Source organism: Bos indicus, chromosome 15 (genome assembly GCF_029378745.1).
Source record: "Bos indicus isolate NIAB-ARS_2022 breed Sahiwal x Tharparkar chromosome 15, NIAB-ARS_B.indTharparkar_mat_pri_1.0, whole genome shotgun sequence".
NCBI classification, from domain to species: Eukaryota; Metazoa; Chordata; class Mammalia; order Artiodactyla; family Bovidae; genus Bos; species Bos indicus.
In genome coordinates, this window is record NC_091774.1 from 52354006 (window position 1) to 52368507 (window position 14502).

Here is a 14502-nt window from a genome sequence, read left to right on the forward strand (position 1 = left end):
ACCCTCAGATTATAAAGGCATGTCTCAAACATGCCTGTTACATGGCCAGATAATGTCCATGCTAAACACAGATGTTGTAATGAGTTGATCCACAGGGCTGGTCAAAGTAGGAGTTTTATAAAAGTACCAACTCTGATTTAAAAATATATGGATGATTATATTCTCACGCCCCTCGTCTCCCTATGTGACACAAGGACAAGAAGGACAGGTTTATAATCTAGTCTTCTCTTGCAGCAGAGAACAGTTTTGAGAGAATAGCTGACAGACTGGATTCTCATTTTACTTCTTCGCCTAACAGGTGCCCTTAACGTTGCAGGGTCTCAGTATACTCATCTGAAAAGTGGTTCTAATTTGGCATTTAAGCTATTTTCCTTGTAAAATCAAATAAGACAGTAGATGGGAGTGCTGTGAAAGGATGGAGTGATGGATAAATATGAGACAAGGGATCAGGTACTTGATGGGTGTTAGAGCCTGAGCTCGCTGTGATTCACAGTATTTCACTTGATGCTCACAGTAATCTTAGACAGAGGACTGATTAGCTTTATTTGAGGCAATAGCTGAAACTTGGAGGGGTAAAGCAACATGCCTAGGGCCAGCAGAACCTGCGCCAAGGAATGGCTGACTCCAGAGCCTGGATCACCCAGCCCACTATCTCCAAGGGGAGAGGGTGGTAGGCACTTCCATCTCCTGGGTGAAGCATGCACTGAAGGATGCCATCGTCAGCTTTCAGGACACCCTTCACAAGTTGAAATCTGCCTCTCGTTTAGATGCTCCAACTGAAAAAAGACTTGCATCGTCCATCTTTTATCAAGCCCTTTCTCCTTTCTACACCAGCAAGTCAGCAGATACTTTCCTTCTACTTCCACTGTTTATGAAGACATATTAAGACAGCTTGGATAAGGAGATTATAATTTGTAATTAAATATTAACCTTTCTGACAGTATTAAAATTAAACCACTCAGAATTCTTCATCCCTAATCAGGTGGTTCCTGCCCGTAACTACATCTTCTCTAATAGTCTCACTAGTTTATGGCCCTTTCCAGAGTGCTAATTGTTTCAATCGCTGCCAACCTGATGAATTGGCCTAAAAAAGCCGTTTCAGTTGGAACATATTAGCATGCCGTGTGCTGCTTCTTGCCTGCCTGCCTGCCTGTCGAGTGGGTCTGCCCTGGCTTTGGGTGAGGCAGCTCATAGCTACTGGCACAGTCAGCAGAAGGGACCATGGACACAGCTCAGGAGGACACAGCCTCAGCTACCTTGTTTTCTGTGGCTGCCAGGCCCTCAGAGAGGTGGTGAAGGGGGAGCCAGGCCGCAACAGGACAGGAGTTGGCCAGGACTCTGTTGCTGGCAGAGTTCTAGGCAGTTCCTTATTGCCTCAGCTAGGGAGGCTTTCCACAGAAATTAGGCAAGGGTACCCAGGGTTGTGGGCAACCTGCAACGCCTCCAGACTGGGAAGCTAGGAGGAAGAGAAATGTCTGGTTTTAAGTTGAAATGTTTCTGCAGTCTCCAAGGACTGCTCTGACATTTTTCTCTGTGTGAAACAATTTCTTGTCAGCCTTAGTAAGTCAAACTGAGCAGGTCTCGGAAAGCCAGAGTCTGAACAAGGGGATGGACACTTGTGCGAGCTCTCCATGGCCTGCCAATTGCGCCTAGTTCCAGCCCTTACCTTTTTGGCATCTTTGTGCATATATTTAGCTGTCTGCTTGGCCAGTTCTGTTTTTCCTAGTAGAAGGAAAAGAGAAGTATTGGGTTAGGAGATGATTATCTCCTGGAATGAAAGAATATTAGAAATATTAGAATATTAGAAATGCATGGATGCTGGAAATAATACATGTTATAGAAGGGAACAGAACAGAAAGGGTGACTCTCAAAGTCACCAAGGGAAAACTGATGGTAAATCTGGGACCAGAATCAGAGTCTGCATTGTATCTTGATTTTTCTGTGGATGGGGACTGAAACTTTTTCTCTATGGTAGCATCTAAAAGTGGGAGGTTGTCTCATACAATCCAGAGCCATCTTGTCCTTCGAATCCCAGCACAAACCTTGCTTTTCCTAGAAGCACCTTGACTCCCTGGCTCATTGTACTGTCTCTCTCTGGACATCCATGGTCCTGCCATCTAAGCTAGGCCCTGGAGCCACAAGGCCAAACAGAGGCTGGGAGAGGATAGAAGCCACCCCTCCCTGGCTTTACAGCTTTATTTTGTAACATAAATAAAGGATGACAATACCAAAGTGATGGCTCTGAAGGGCCATTTGGTATGATGGTCAAGTCTTTGGAAGTCACTGCCTGTCTAGTATGGCTCAAGGTCTATGGTATAGTGTGAAGTGATGGTAACCCTTTGGGACCCTACATCAGAGGCAGCATCCATGAAGATGCTGAGGGGGAAGAGGAAGCTACAAATGCATGTAATTCCCCATAAAGACAATGGGAGGGCAGCGATGTGGGACTGTGAGGGTGGACAGTGAGAGGGTGAGAACACTTCAGATAATCCAGCCCAACTGGCTATAAAAATCCCCAACCAACTTCACTGCAACCAGTTCTGCTATGCACTTTGCACTGTGCTGACCATCAGTGGCTTTCTTTAGCTTCCTAGAGGGTTCTGGCCCAGGCTACACTAGATAAGGCTGGTGCCCTGGGCAGTGGAGGTAGTTCAACTACTCCTACAGGGCAGCGTCTGGGGTTGCAGAGTGGCTGGACCAGGACTAACAGGCCCCCAAGGGCCTAGCCCTTCTGGTGAATCAGGCCCTGCACCACAGCTTCCAGAGGGAGAGGCATAATTCCAGCTGTTTCAATGTGACAGATGATCCTCTGCTGGCTCTGTAATTCGAAGGCAGTTGTTTTGGGAACTGGAGTTGAACTAGAGGAGGGTCGTGTGACTCTGGCCCATAGCAGCTGGGGCTCCCCCAGCTCTCTTCCCCACAGGCTGATCTACTCCCTGTTACCTATTCCAGATGATCCCAAGAAGAGGAAGACCAGCGGGTGTTCTTCGTCATACCAGCCATTCTCCTTCCTCCGGATTGCTATGGCCAAACACACAAGACGGGAGGACAGGGAGGGAGGCAGATAAATCAATGACACAAAAGGCAGGATAATTATCACTAAGTATACAATATGTTTTACTGCTCTGCGCCCACTCAAAGTCCTCACTACCATTAGTGCTGCCTAATCTGATTAGCTGGCAAGGCCCCTAGAGACACCTAATCAGGTTAGCATGGATTTGGAAAGCTGCCCAGAGCAGATTTCGGATAAAGTTTTCCAGGATGAGCACTCAGCGTTGCCAGGGAAACTGAAAGGCTGGTGGATGGTGAATGGAGGTGAAGGGGGTGGGGGACTGACTGGTGAAGGAGAATTGGAGAGGAACTTTAGATCCCGGCTGGTAACCCATCTACTCACAACTGGTTGGCGGCTGAGCCTCCCCCTATGCAAATGGGAGAGGCAGAAGCCCATGGCAGGGCCTTGGGGACTGGGGTGTGAGCTCTGAACTCTTTCCCATTTGGGCGAAGTAAGGTCTGCTGTTAGGAAATATAGCCAAATGCACTTTCTGGAAGCCAGTCAAGGGTACTGTGGAGCTCAGGGCAAGGAAGGGTGAGCCACTTGCTAGCACCTCCACAACCATGGCCTCCAATGGACAGAGGTGCGGGAGGGGAACAGACATGTACCAAGTTTCTTGGGGCTCAGCTCTGTTACAGTAAGCGCTGACCTCTCCTCTCCAGGAGGAAATATATAATCAAGGGCTCTGCATGCCACACAGAGTGGGAGAACCAGGCTCAGAAGCATCACCCAAGTATAAGAGTAAGGAGCAGAATGAGGCAGAACCATCTGAAGAATCATTTATTTAATAAATGATTAAATAAATGTTATCTCCTAGGCCCAATGGAAAAATCGCCAACATTTTATTACTCAAGACCCATTCAGATAACCCTGAGTAGAAAATATTATTTTCAATTCCATCAGATTGAACAGGAAACTGAAACAAGAGATAGAGATACCTGCCCAAGTCACAACAACTAGTAGGTTACCAGCTGACTGGTGGAGATGGTAGAGTTGCATTGCTAAACCTGTCTTCTATTTTGGTCACATATGGTTATAAAAAGTGGATTAATTTGGGTTGCATAAATGGAAACACGCACTCAGAAGCAGGAAGGGGTGAGAGCACTGTGCAATGTCAAGGTTGGTCTGCAGATGGAACAACATCTATGGTCTGCTCCTCAGAGAGCTGAGGGGAGATGAGCAAAGGAATATATGTTGGAGGACAAGGCCTGGAAACCAAGTCAATGGAGGAGGAGTTGACAGTCTTAGGGAAGCGTCTTCAGTTCTGAGGTGCAAAGATCATCCATACTACACACTGTGTGGTATAATCTGTGTCTCTGGGTTTCATGGAAGTGGCTGGGGAGGTCAGGGAAGGCCTTCAGAAGAAGTGGAAATGATGACAGATCAGACTAGGCAGGATCTGAAGGGGAAGAGGTGGCAGTATGACAGAGGTTGTGAGGGGGACAGGAATGAACAGGAGTAGCTGTGGGTGGGATCAGACCACAGAGGTCTCGAATGCCTGTCTCAGGAGTACATGTCCACACTGTGGGCTTTCTCACCTCAAACTCTAATGCTTCTTCCTAAGATACTTTCTAGTTCTGGCCTCAGAAGAAACAGAAACTGTCCGTGGACACCGGACAAGCCACTCTGCCTGCCTGGATTCTCTCCCTGAGATTTCTGAGAGGAGTCTGAGAAACCACTCAGTCTAACCTCTCCCTTGGGTTAGGCTGAGATCATCTCTGAACTGACTGGCTTGGTCCTCTGGAAGAATGGCCATGAGGGGAACCCACAGGCCTCGCAGGTATCCAGAGGCTAGGCATGAAGACAAAGAAGCCCTAGCCTGGCGAAAGGGGAGGCCCCAGTGTTCTGACAGAAGCAACACCCTGTGGGTGAGGGTGTTTGGGAAGGTAGAGACCTATAAAAGGACAAAGGCTAGACTTCTGTGAATATATGTGTAGGATGTGTGCTGAGGTAAAGGTGAGAATGGGGGCTTATCTGAAAGGAGTCACACTTCTCCAAAAGTTGAATAAGTTGAGAATCTAGGTTTGAAAGAAGCTGAACATAAACTAGATTCAGGCTTCATGGGGGTATCTGGGGAGGCCAAAGTACCCAGGCATCACTCAAATGGGGAGCCCGGGGAGAAGAGCTCCCCAGGTGTTGTGAACCTTGGGTTCTGATCTTGACTTCTCTTTCACGAAGCTTCCCAGCCCACCAAGAGCTACATGCCTCTGGGCTAAACAGTTCAAAAACACCATAGAGAACATGGAATTGGATTACGCCTGGGGCCATCTTTCCCCCCTTCTTTTCTAATAACGCACCTGGGAGAGAGCTCTTTATAATGCCAAGCAGACTCCACTGCACAGCTGTCCCTGGTCAATTCTGCTGGACTCAGGGCATGAGTCTGGGGTGGGCTCAATCTGGGCCCCCCGTGAAACAGGCAAAATGCCAACCATTAAACAATTACAACTCTGGATATTTCTAATAATATCTGAAGAGAAAAACGGCCAAGCAGATGGTGTCCGACAGAATGAAAAATGGAAGTAGCTAGAAAAGACTGAAGAAGGCGGGCCCCCGGGTGTGTGGTTGGTAGGGCGGCTGAGGGCTAAGACTGGGAACCTTAGGGTCCTGTCAGGCTGGGGCAGAGGCTGGGACAGAGACCTGGCTGGGTCCACTTGGGATGTGGTCACAGATATTCGTGCTCTCACTGTGGACAAGCAAATGCAGCAACTTCCTCTGCTAGCACTTCAGAGCCTATAAAGAACTTCTGTAGACATAACTTCATTTGAGGCTGGTTACAAACCCACGAGGCAGGCAGGGCACGTAACTTGATTCCCATTTTACAGATGAGATCATACATATAAAGAAGTGAGGTGACCTGCTCAAGGTTACACAGGTAGATAAATGGACCTGGGCTTTACCCCTCGTGCTGGCCAGCTCTTGAACCTGAACTGGTGGTTCAGGAGTTTAGAGGGAGGACCTGGCTGTTTCCCACACAGCACCCTCTCATTCCCTCACCTCACCTGGAAAGTTGCTCCTCTGTAGTCTTTCAGTCTGGCTGCCTCAGTCACTCCATACACGGTCTCAGGAGCCCCTGCCCCTGACCATCTCTTGACCAGTGCTCTCTGGTCTCAAGGTCCCCTGAGCAGGAAGCTCAGCCCATCTGGCCTGTCCCATCTCTGGGGCTCCAACAGGCTTGGCAGCCTCTCCATATGCTGGACCAGTGACAGGGTCCCCTTGCTGGGTCTTCTGGCCATGTGGACCACTACCACTCATCCTACATCTCTCCTGCAACAACTCTTCCAGCTGACTCCATATCACACCTGCCCCAATAACCCCCGTGTTCATCGACGGGGCGGTGCGGTAGGGAGGGCAGGAGCCACAGGATCTAGTTTGGGGTCCCGGCTCTGTCACTTATTAGCTGACTTTGAGGTCAACACTTACTCCTTTAGAAGCCTGGTTTCTTCATCTCTAAAATGGGACTAGCCATATGTGCTCAGTCGGCCCCTCATGAAGATTAAAATGAGTTAATGGTTATGAAAGTGATTTGTAAGTTGCAAAAAAAAAAAAAAAAAAGAATAAGAATAAAAATAACAGTAGTCATAGCAGCAGTGGGGGCACAAGCCATTAGCCGTGCTATTTTACAGATAGCCCTTTCATCCTTACAATACTTCAGAGAAGTAAGGAGTATCTCTCCATGTTACAGAGGACGAGGCTGAGGTTCAGAGAGGGACAATGGGAAGGTTTCATCTGTGCACCCTCATACCAGGGGGAGGGTAAGTCCCGATTTGATTGTGTATTTCGTGGGTGCATGTCCTAGGCCTATTTCCTGAGGGACTTTTGCAAAACACTGGTATAATGTGTGTGGACTAAATGAATTAATTGTTGGTCTTCCTGGAATCACAAGGGGCAAAGAACAGATATTTCAGCTCCCATTTTACAGAGAAGAGTGATGCCTGGATCCAAGAGTCTCTTACAGCTCCAAGTGGTTACTACTACCCTTGGGTAAAGAAGGCTTCAATTCTCTTCTTAACTTCCCTCCAGGGAGTCTTATCCATTTGTTCAGCAAAAAAGTTCTGTGTCGAGTGCTGGGGCACCTACAAAGAAACCGAGAACAGGTCTGCACCTCTTGGCTGAACGCTGCTATGAAAACTGTGAGCGCCAAGTGGTATGGAGTACTATGAAAAGTGTGGGAAACGCTATCTGTTTCTGACTGTGACTTGGGGGCCAAAGCACAAGGGGGAGATGGCTAGGCAGCCTGGATATGATGGGACATTCCAGGAGGAAAGCTCTGATGTGCAAAACCCAAGTGAGACAAAAGAACTGCCTCCTCCTCCCATGCCAGGCCTTTGCCTCCATCTAGCTCAAGGTTTGGGGGAGTCTGGGTAGGCTGACTCATCTCTCCTGATAAGTTCTATTGATGCAGCAGATTTTTTTTTAACCTAACCTGAAACAGTTTGCCCCATGCTTGTGCCACCTCCTAGGGGAACCTATCCTTCACAGGAATTCCACAGTTCAGTCACCTAAATGTCTATTAGTATCTTCTGTCTAAGCTTACAGGTTCAAGGGGCATAGCTCAACAAATGCCTGCTTCTGGTGCCCTGGGTTTGGTGGATGATGAGAGAAAAGCTCTTTCTAGTCTGTCAGGAGTATTCTTTCTGAAGGCAAACTATTGCTACCGAGGAGTTAACCGTACTAAAATTGCAAATAGCTTTTGTTGAGCCCACCCACTGTGTGTGAAAGCCTCGCAGGCTATGGTTAGGTTAAGGTTAGGGACCCTATGGGTTAGGGACCACTGGAGGGAAGACTGACACCCTTCCAGAAAGAGGTTGAGATCAGAATCTGTGCTCAGGGGAGGCAGAACCTCAAGACGTGTTTAGACTTTGTTCATCTGAGTTTACTTGAGTTCAACAACCTTTTACATACCTGTGTGCCAACTCTGGGGAAACAGACCTGAAAGAGAGGTAGTTTCTGACTTTTGCAGGGAGAAAGACATACAAACTGATGCTACGTGGTAAGCACAACAAAAAAAAAGTGTCCACAGGAAGTGCATAGAAAGGCCCTGCACCAGGTGGAGAGTTAAGGAAAGCTTCCTGGATAAGGCAAGGGTCAGGTCCTGGCAGGCGAGCAGAAGGGCAGAGCAGTCCAGTCAATAAGAGCAGGGGCACAGGAGGGACTCCTGAAGTGGGGAGGTGGAACTTAAGAAGTTTTCTAAATTAATCACTACCTCTCTACAACTCAGGGACGATCTAGATGTATTTCTCAGATTACAAACAGGACTCCAAGGGAGGGTCCAGAAAGCTAGCTGCAGCACTCAGGAAGATTACATTTCTGGATTAGTCAAAGAGGGAGGTGGAGTATGAGATAGGATGGTGCACCTACTGTGCGTATATGGGTGATATTAAAGTTCTGAATTCGGGTCAGAGCCAGGCTTAGAAGAGAGGTCAAGGTGGTAGAGCTTCCCTGGGGAGTTCACAGGCTTCAGAGTCAATGGGGACCAGATGCAATGGGCTTCAGGCATAGGCCTCTGGTCAGAGGGAGCCACTGCGAAGCCTTCACAGGTGCAGGCTGCCCAGAAGAGGCTTCTTGGAGCAGGTCTGGCGAAAGGGATGTCACTTCAAAGGGTCAAAGGATGACTAGTATGGGTGTTGTAAACAACGATCTTGCTACACTCACATTCTTAGTATGCTTGTGAACAACTAGGAAGCAGGCTTAACAGCTTCTCTTCTTTCCTCAGAGCACATCACAGAGATGGACAAAGGGCCATAAGCAAAGTAATTAATGTGACAAACTGCACTAAGCATCCACCTCGACTGGAGGGCTGCGCCAGGAACTGGGAAAACAAAAATGATTCAGTCAGGGTCTCTGCCCTCAGGAGTCTACAGTCTATTGCTCCTGAAATATAAAAACCAGCCCGAGGGTGGGAGACGGGCAGGGCTAGGGTGGGGAAGGGGCCAGAAGAAAGGAGTTTCAACCAGAGATGGCAGCATCAACAAATATAGGCAGGAGATCAACGCAGCATGTGCAGGGCGGCAGAAATAGCCATTGTGTGCAGTGGGGGAGGGGGACAGCTGGGGAAGTGGGGGAGGGCAGCAGGGGTGGGCCCTAATGCCAGGCCAGGGCATTAGAAACTCAAGAATTTTACACAGGTTTTTTTTGTTTTGTTTTTACACTGTACAAAGCTGACTCCAGCTAGGGAGAAGTGGTTATAGGGGAAGAAAAGGAGGCAGAGAGACCAACAAGGAGACCACCACTAGGTTCAGACAGAAGACACTGAGGTCCTGAGCTGGAGGTCCTCAGTGGTATTAGGAATGGGGGGAGAGGCTAGGTGTGAGATCTATTTAAGAGGTAAAATGATAGAACCTGAAGGGCTTTAAGGGGAAGGAAGAGCCAAGGAAATATCTGCGCTTCTACTCAGGAGACCAGGGAATGGTGGGGCCTTTACTGAGACAGGAACATGGGAGGTGACCAGGTGGAGGAGGGAAGCAGAGTCTAGATCTGAACAGACAGCTGGCTGCCTTTCTGAGGATGGTGGGCACAGAGGTTCTGAGCTCCCACTAGAACAGGCATCCTCCCCTTCCCCATGATCAAGAACAGCTTGGGATTCTGGAAGAAGAACCTCACACTTGATGTCAGTGCTCTGGCTTGTGGTCTGCATGTTGGCCCTGTTTTGGCTCCAGTGACCCGAGAAGACCAGAGAGGCCATGGGGGCCTGGGCTGTGGGGTCGGTGCTTCATCTCCCCCATTTGTAAGATGGTAACTGTGCGCCAGCCTTGCTAGAAGCCCTGCAGCTGGGGATCACACTGATAAATTCACTGTATTACTTTGCACAAATCAATATCCCAGCACTTACCAGGGGTTGATGTGACCGAAATTGGTTTCAGCCAATTCGTGAGGGTAATAAATGGCCATTTATCAAATCAATTCATTCTGCGGCACTTCTTTGGCTGCCCACCCTCATGGTACCTCTGGGGTGCCAGGTTCCACCCAGCCAGCACACATCTGACACTAGCTGAGAGCACTCAGGGAGCACCCTAGCCTGCCCTCTAGATCCGCCCCACTCTCCTGCACCTGCTTCAGTGCTGAGGCCCTGCCACAGATTCTGACCCAGAGAGTGCCTCATGCTTCACAGGAGCTGGAAGCTGAACACACTCTGACTGTTATGAGTGTGATCCCTGGCTGCAGGGCTTCTAGCAAGGTGGGCGAAAAGTTACCACCTTACAAATGGAAGGGAATGTACTAACCCCACAGCCCAGGCCCCCACACCCTCTGTGTCTTTTCCAGCAGCACTGGAGGCATAGCAGAGTCACCCTACACACCACAGGACAAGGAGGAAAGCGTTCCAGATCTGAGGCAGAGTGTGGGTGACAGATGGAGCTATGGGTAGGACAAGGCACTTGGCAGACATTCTGACAGCCCCTAGGAGGTGGGAAGTGGAACCATCTACTCCTGCTCTGGGCTGGCAGCAGGGAGAGACAAGGAGAAGGACCAGGGGAAGACGCCAGTCTGGGGCTGGGACTAGGGATCAGTCTTGGATTGATGGAAACAACTGAGGGCCTGACCTATGGAGCACAGTGCCCAACGCTGGACAGTAAACATCTAGAGGAGGGGGACTGGGTTTTATTGAGAACTGTCTGGTACATACTGGAGATAGCATATGCTTTACAGTCCTATAGTCCTGAGTCTGGATTCCTGGTACAAAGGTGAGGAAACTGATGCTCAAAGAAACTGAGTGACCAGCCTGAGCTGCATAGCTGGTAAGTGGCCTACCTGCCATTTGAGCCCTGGCTGACTGAATTCTTTCCACTTTAATGTCCTCCTCCCTCCCCTAACTACTTCTGGAAGTCTCTCAACTTATGGGCTTGAGAAGTTGGTGAGAAACAGGAGATCAGAGGAGTGGGCAACATGTGAAGAAACGGCTGTGTAAGAAGTGGAGGGTAAATACCATGATGGCATCTATAGTTCTGGCCCAAGTGGACATGAAACTCTAGTAGAACCTGCTTCTCACGTCTTGGCTCAGTCACTGATCTCTCCAATGGGCTCCTCCTCCTCTCTTTGACCCAAGAGCTCCCAAGGTCTCCTCTCCTTTTACCTCAGACATGGCCTTGGCAAAGAAGTGGGGGGTTGCCACCTCCAAGCTGAGGGTGGCTGTCTGTATTCAGACCCAAAAGGGCAGCCTGATGAGGTTTGGGCCTGAGTAGTGGGGACTTGTGTCTTCACAGAAGCTTTCCCTGGCTCCTGGGTGTGCCTGCAGGTAGTCTCTGCCCTCCAGCTGCTGAGGCAGATCTGGTCTATGGGCTCCTTTTAACTGCTGATGATCAGGTCATGACCTGACCATGAGTCCCATTGGTGTGTGAGGAGGATGGAGACAGGCTGGGCCCAGTGTGTCACAGGGATGACTGCCTTCATTGTGCACTGACTCCTCTGGGACTCCACAATTTCAGCTTCATGTCTCCTTTCACAAGTGAGAGAGTCTGGTGCTGGGCGTGGCGGCTGCTGGGCTGCATGTGGTGGGACTAGAGGCGGCACTGGATGCACCTGACCAAGACATCGCAGGGAAGAGGCTTTTAAAGCTGAGCTGAGCATTGGCTCACCTGAAGGGCCTCTCAGAATATAGAGTTCTGGTTCATCGCCAGAGCTCCTGATCCCACAGGTCTGGGATCAGATCTACATTCTAACAAGTTCCCAGAGGATGCTGATGCTGCTGGTCCAGAGACCACTTTGAGAACCACTGCCTTGGGGGATACTCCCTTGTCTAAGTCAGAAATAGGGTTCCCTTGCCCTTGCCTCATCTGTCTTGAGGTTACCCTCAGGGAGCCATGCACCTCAGGAGAACAATGGTGAGGCCACCATCCTGAGCACAACCCCAGTTTTATCTCTCTCCACTGGAGATGCATGCACAGGAAGGTCAGGAGATGAGGGGTGATATCAGCAGACGGTCTAGATCCCAAGGTGGCATAAGCGCTTCTGAGGTAGAGAAGAAGGCACTCAAGACTTGCACGGGATGTTTTCCATAGAATTGAGCCAGCTTCCAACAAATTATATTGAAGGATGGCACAGTCCCCGCCGGGAGACAGGAGACCAAAGCTCTAGTTCTGGCTCAGTTATGACAATACTAGTGATGGGAAAGCTCTTGTTCTTCTCTGGGTCTCAGTTTCTCCACCTGAAAAGCGGGGGTGGGGTGGGGTCAGTAGATCAGATGAACGTCAGAGTTAAATTCAAAGCACAGAAAGAAGCCTTGACCAAATTACTCAAGTGTTCTGCCTCAACTTCCTCATCTGTAACATGGGGATTCAATGGGACCAACCTCATAGGATTGTAAGGATTAAATGACGTGGCATATGCAAAGAGCTTAGAACACTGCCTGGTACACAGGAAGCACTTCACAAATGCTATGCTGTAACAATAACAGCCCCTTCTCCTCAGCTTGGAGATGGCAGGACCACACCTCACTGCAGCAGACCACAAACTTCTACGCCCTCTTCGGTGTGCGTGTACTCACCTGCGCCCACTGTGGCGATGGCGCTCTCCTGGCCAATGATGTGCTCCTTCAGCCGCTGCTCCAGGGGAAAGCGGCGCCGCTCCTCGGCCTCCCGCTTCCGCTGCTTCTCTTGGTACTGTGGAGAGAGACGAGATGGAAGGCGGCTCAGGAGCGCCGGACCCAGGAGGACCCTAGTTTCATTCTATCCCCCCAACCCAGGGGGAAAAAGCAGAGGGTCTGGGCCTCTGGGGGTTCTGATGGACAGCTCTGGCTCGTTCTTTTCCCAGCCCCTCGTCTGAGTCCTCACCTCATTTCCCTACCTTGGTGGCCACTGCTCAGGGGTCCTGGCTCGCCCTGCTAGTAAAATAAGTACTGCTAGTATTGGATTGGCCAAACGATTCTTATGGTGTTCACATAAGATCTTATGAACTTTTTTGCCGACTCATTAGATTAACTCTTGAGTCTGGAGTCTGACAGAAGACTTGGTTTGAATCCCAGCTCTCTCACTTAATAAGATGTGATTACCTGGAGCAAGTTACTATGCTCAGTTTTCTCCTCTGCAAATTGGGGATTAAATATGATGTTGTATACAGAATGTGTCTAGTGCTATGGCTAGTAAGCACTAAGTGCTTACAAATAGATAGGTTCCTTTCATTTTCTGCTTACCCTCACCAGAGCTATGAACACCCTTCAAGTCAATGATACTGCATTTTTCAATTAAACACAACTATTCAGCAATTGCTAAATTCCTGGCACTGTGTATGCCATGATGGAAAGGTGGGGAAGGGGCAAAGAGGAAGACTGGCCCCTGGCAGGTTTAGATGATGCTGGGTGCCTGGCAGGTGTCTGGCCTCTGGCTTGGTCCATTTCAGAAAAGACAGAAGCAGGAGGCTTGAGCTTTGTCCCACTGAAAGGGAGGGGAGAAGAGCCAGGTCTTGCTTTCAAAGAGCTCTATCTAAGTCAGGCAGGGGAGGCGAGGCAGGGTGTGTACATGAATACTTCTCAGGCAGGATCAGCCGTTTCCCTTGTGGTTCTAAAGCATGTGTGCCTACACCTAGCCCTGTATCTATCACTGAAAAAAGCTACTTGAAAATGAGTTTGCTGCATATTTGTGATTGTGTCTTACAAATCAACTATGAGCCCCATTTTACTCACTGCTATTTCTGGCATGGGTCCTGGCAGTGGACGCAGCTGGTGAAAGTTTACAAAAATGAAGCTGATGACAGATACAAAGAGGAATTAACAGCTAGATTGGGTGGTGTAGGAGTACAGAGAAGGGAAGGATACATAAAACATAAAACATTTCTGGGAGGTGAGAGACTTGAAGGAGCTGGAATATTGGGCTAGTTGGGAGCTGTGGCACTATCTGGAGACTGGGTTGGGGGGTGAGTGCATGGGTCTGATGATAAAGCATCGATGGAGGCCAGGCGCTGGGGGCAGGAAGCAGGCCTTAAAGTGAGACAGAAAGACCTGGGTCTTCCGGGGGCTTCTCTTCCCTAGGGCTCCTGTAACACTGACAGCTTTCTAGAAAGCGAGCTGCCAAGGTAAGGCCTTGTCACAAAAGTGGTGGCTGCAGATTGCTCTTGCGGGCAGAGTGGATGAAGAATATCTGCTACTTGGGCAGTGTTTTCCTGTTATGGTAGTGACCTTGACAGAAGTTAAAAAAAATAAATAGCAAACAATCCAATTTTGGCTGTTGCTATCAGTCTGTAACTGAAAGCTCCCATCAGTCCTGGGGTTTCATATGGAGCAATAATTCGGCACCAATCCCAGCGGAGCAACGCTTGCCGGTTGGAATCCAGCACGTCACTGTGCAGCTCCCTCAGGCACCACATACATCACCTGGCTCTGCCGACTCCAGCCATATATCTGCCTCCTCCTCCTCCCTATCCACCTAGCCCCTCTCAGCACTTGGGTCCACTGGGCTGAAAGGCTCTGATGGAGAGATGCACACATACAGGCCGGTACAGCACCAGCCAGTGGCCTGGCCCGC

The 14502-nt window shown here is 49.4% G+C and overlaps 1 protein-coding gene across 3 annotated transcripts in view; it reads right to left on the reverse strand.

The window, feature by feature from the left end:
• The window catches only part of CLPB (ClpB family mitochondrial disaggregase), a 142279-nt gene that overhangs the window by 11874 nt on the left and 115903 nt on the right, over window positions 1-14502 (reverse strand). For all 3 annotated transcript variants that reach the window (XM_070803845.1, XM_019975382.2, XM_070803846.1), the window contains 3 exons: window positions 12531-12645; window positions 2944-3021; window positions 1667-1722 (listed from right to left, as the gene is read on the reverse strand). In XM_070803845.1, coding sequence (XP_070659946.1) covers window positions 1667-1722; window positions 2944-3021; window positions 12531-12645 — 249 coding nt within the window. The remainder of the gene's footprint in view (window positions 1-1666; window positions 1723-2943; window positions 3022-12530; window positions 12646-14502) is intronic.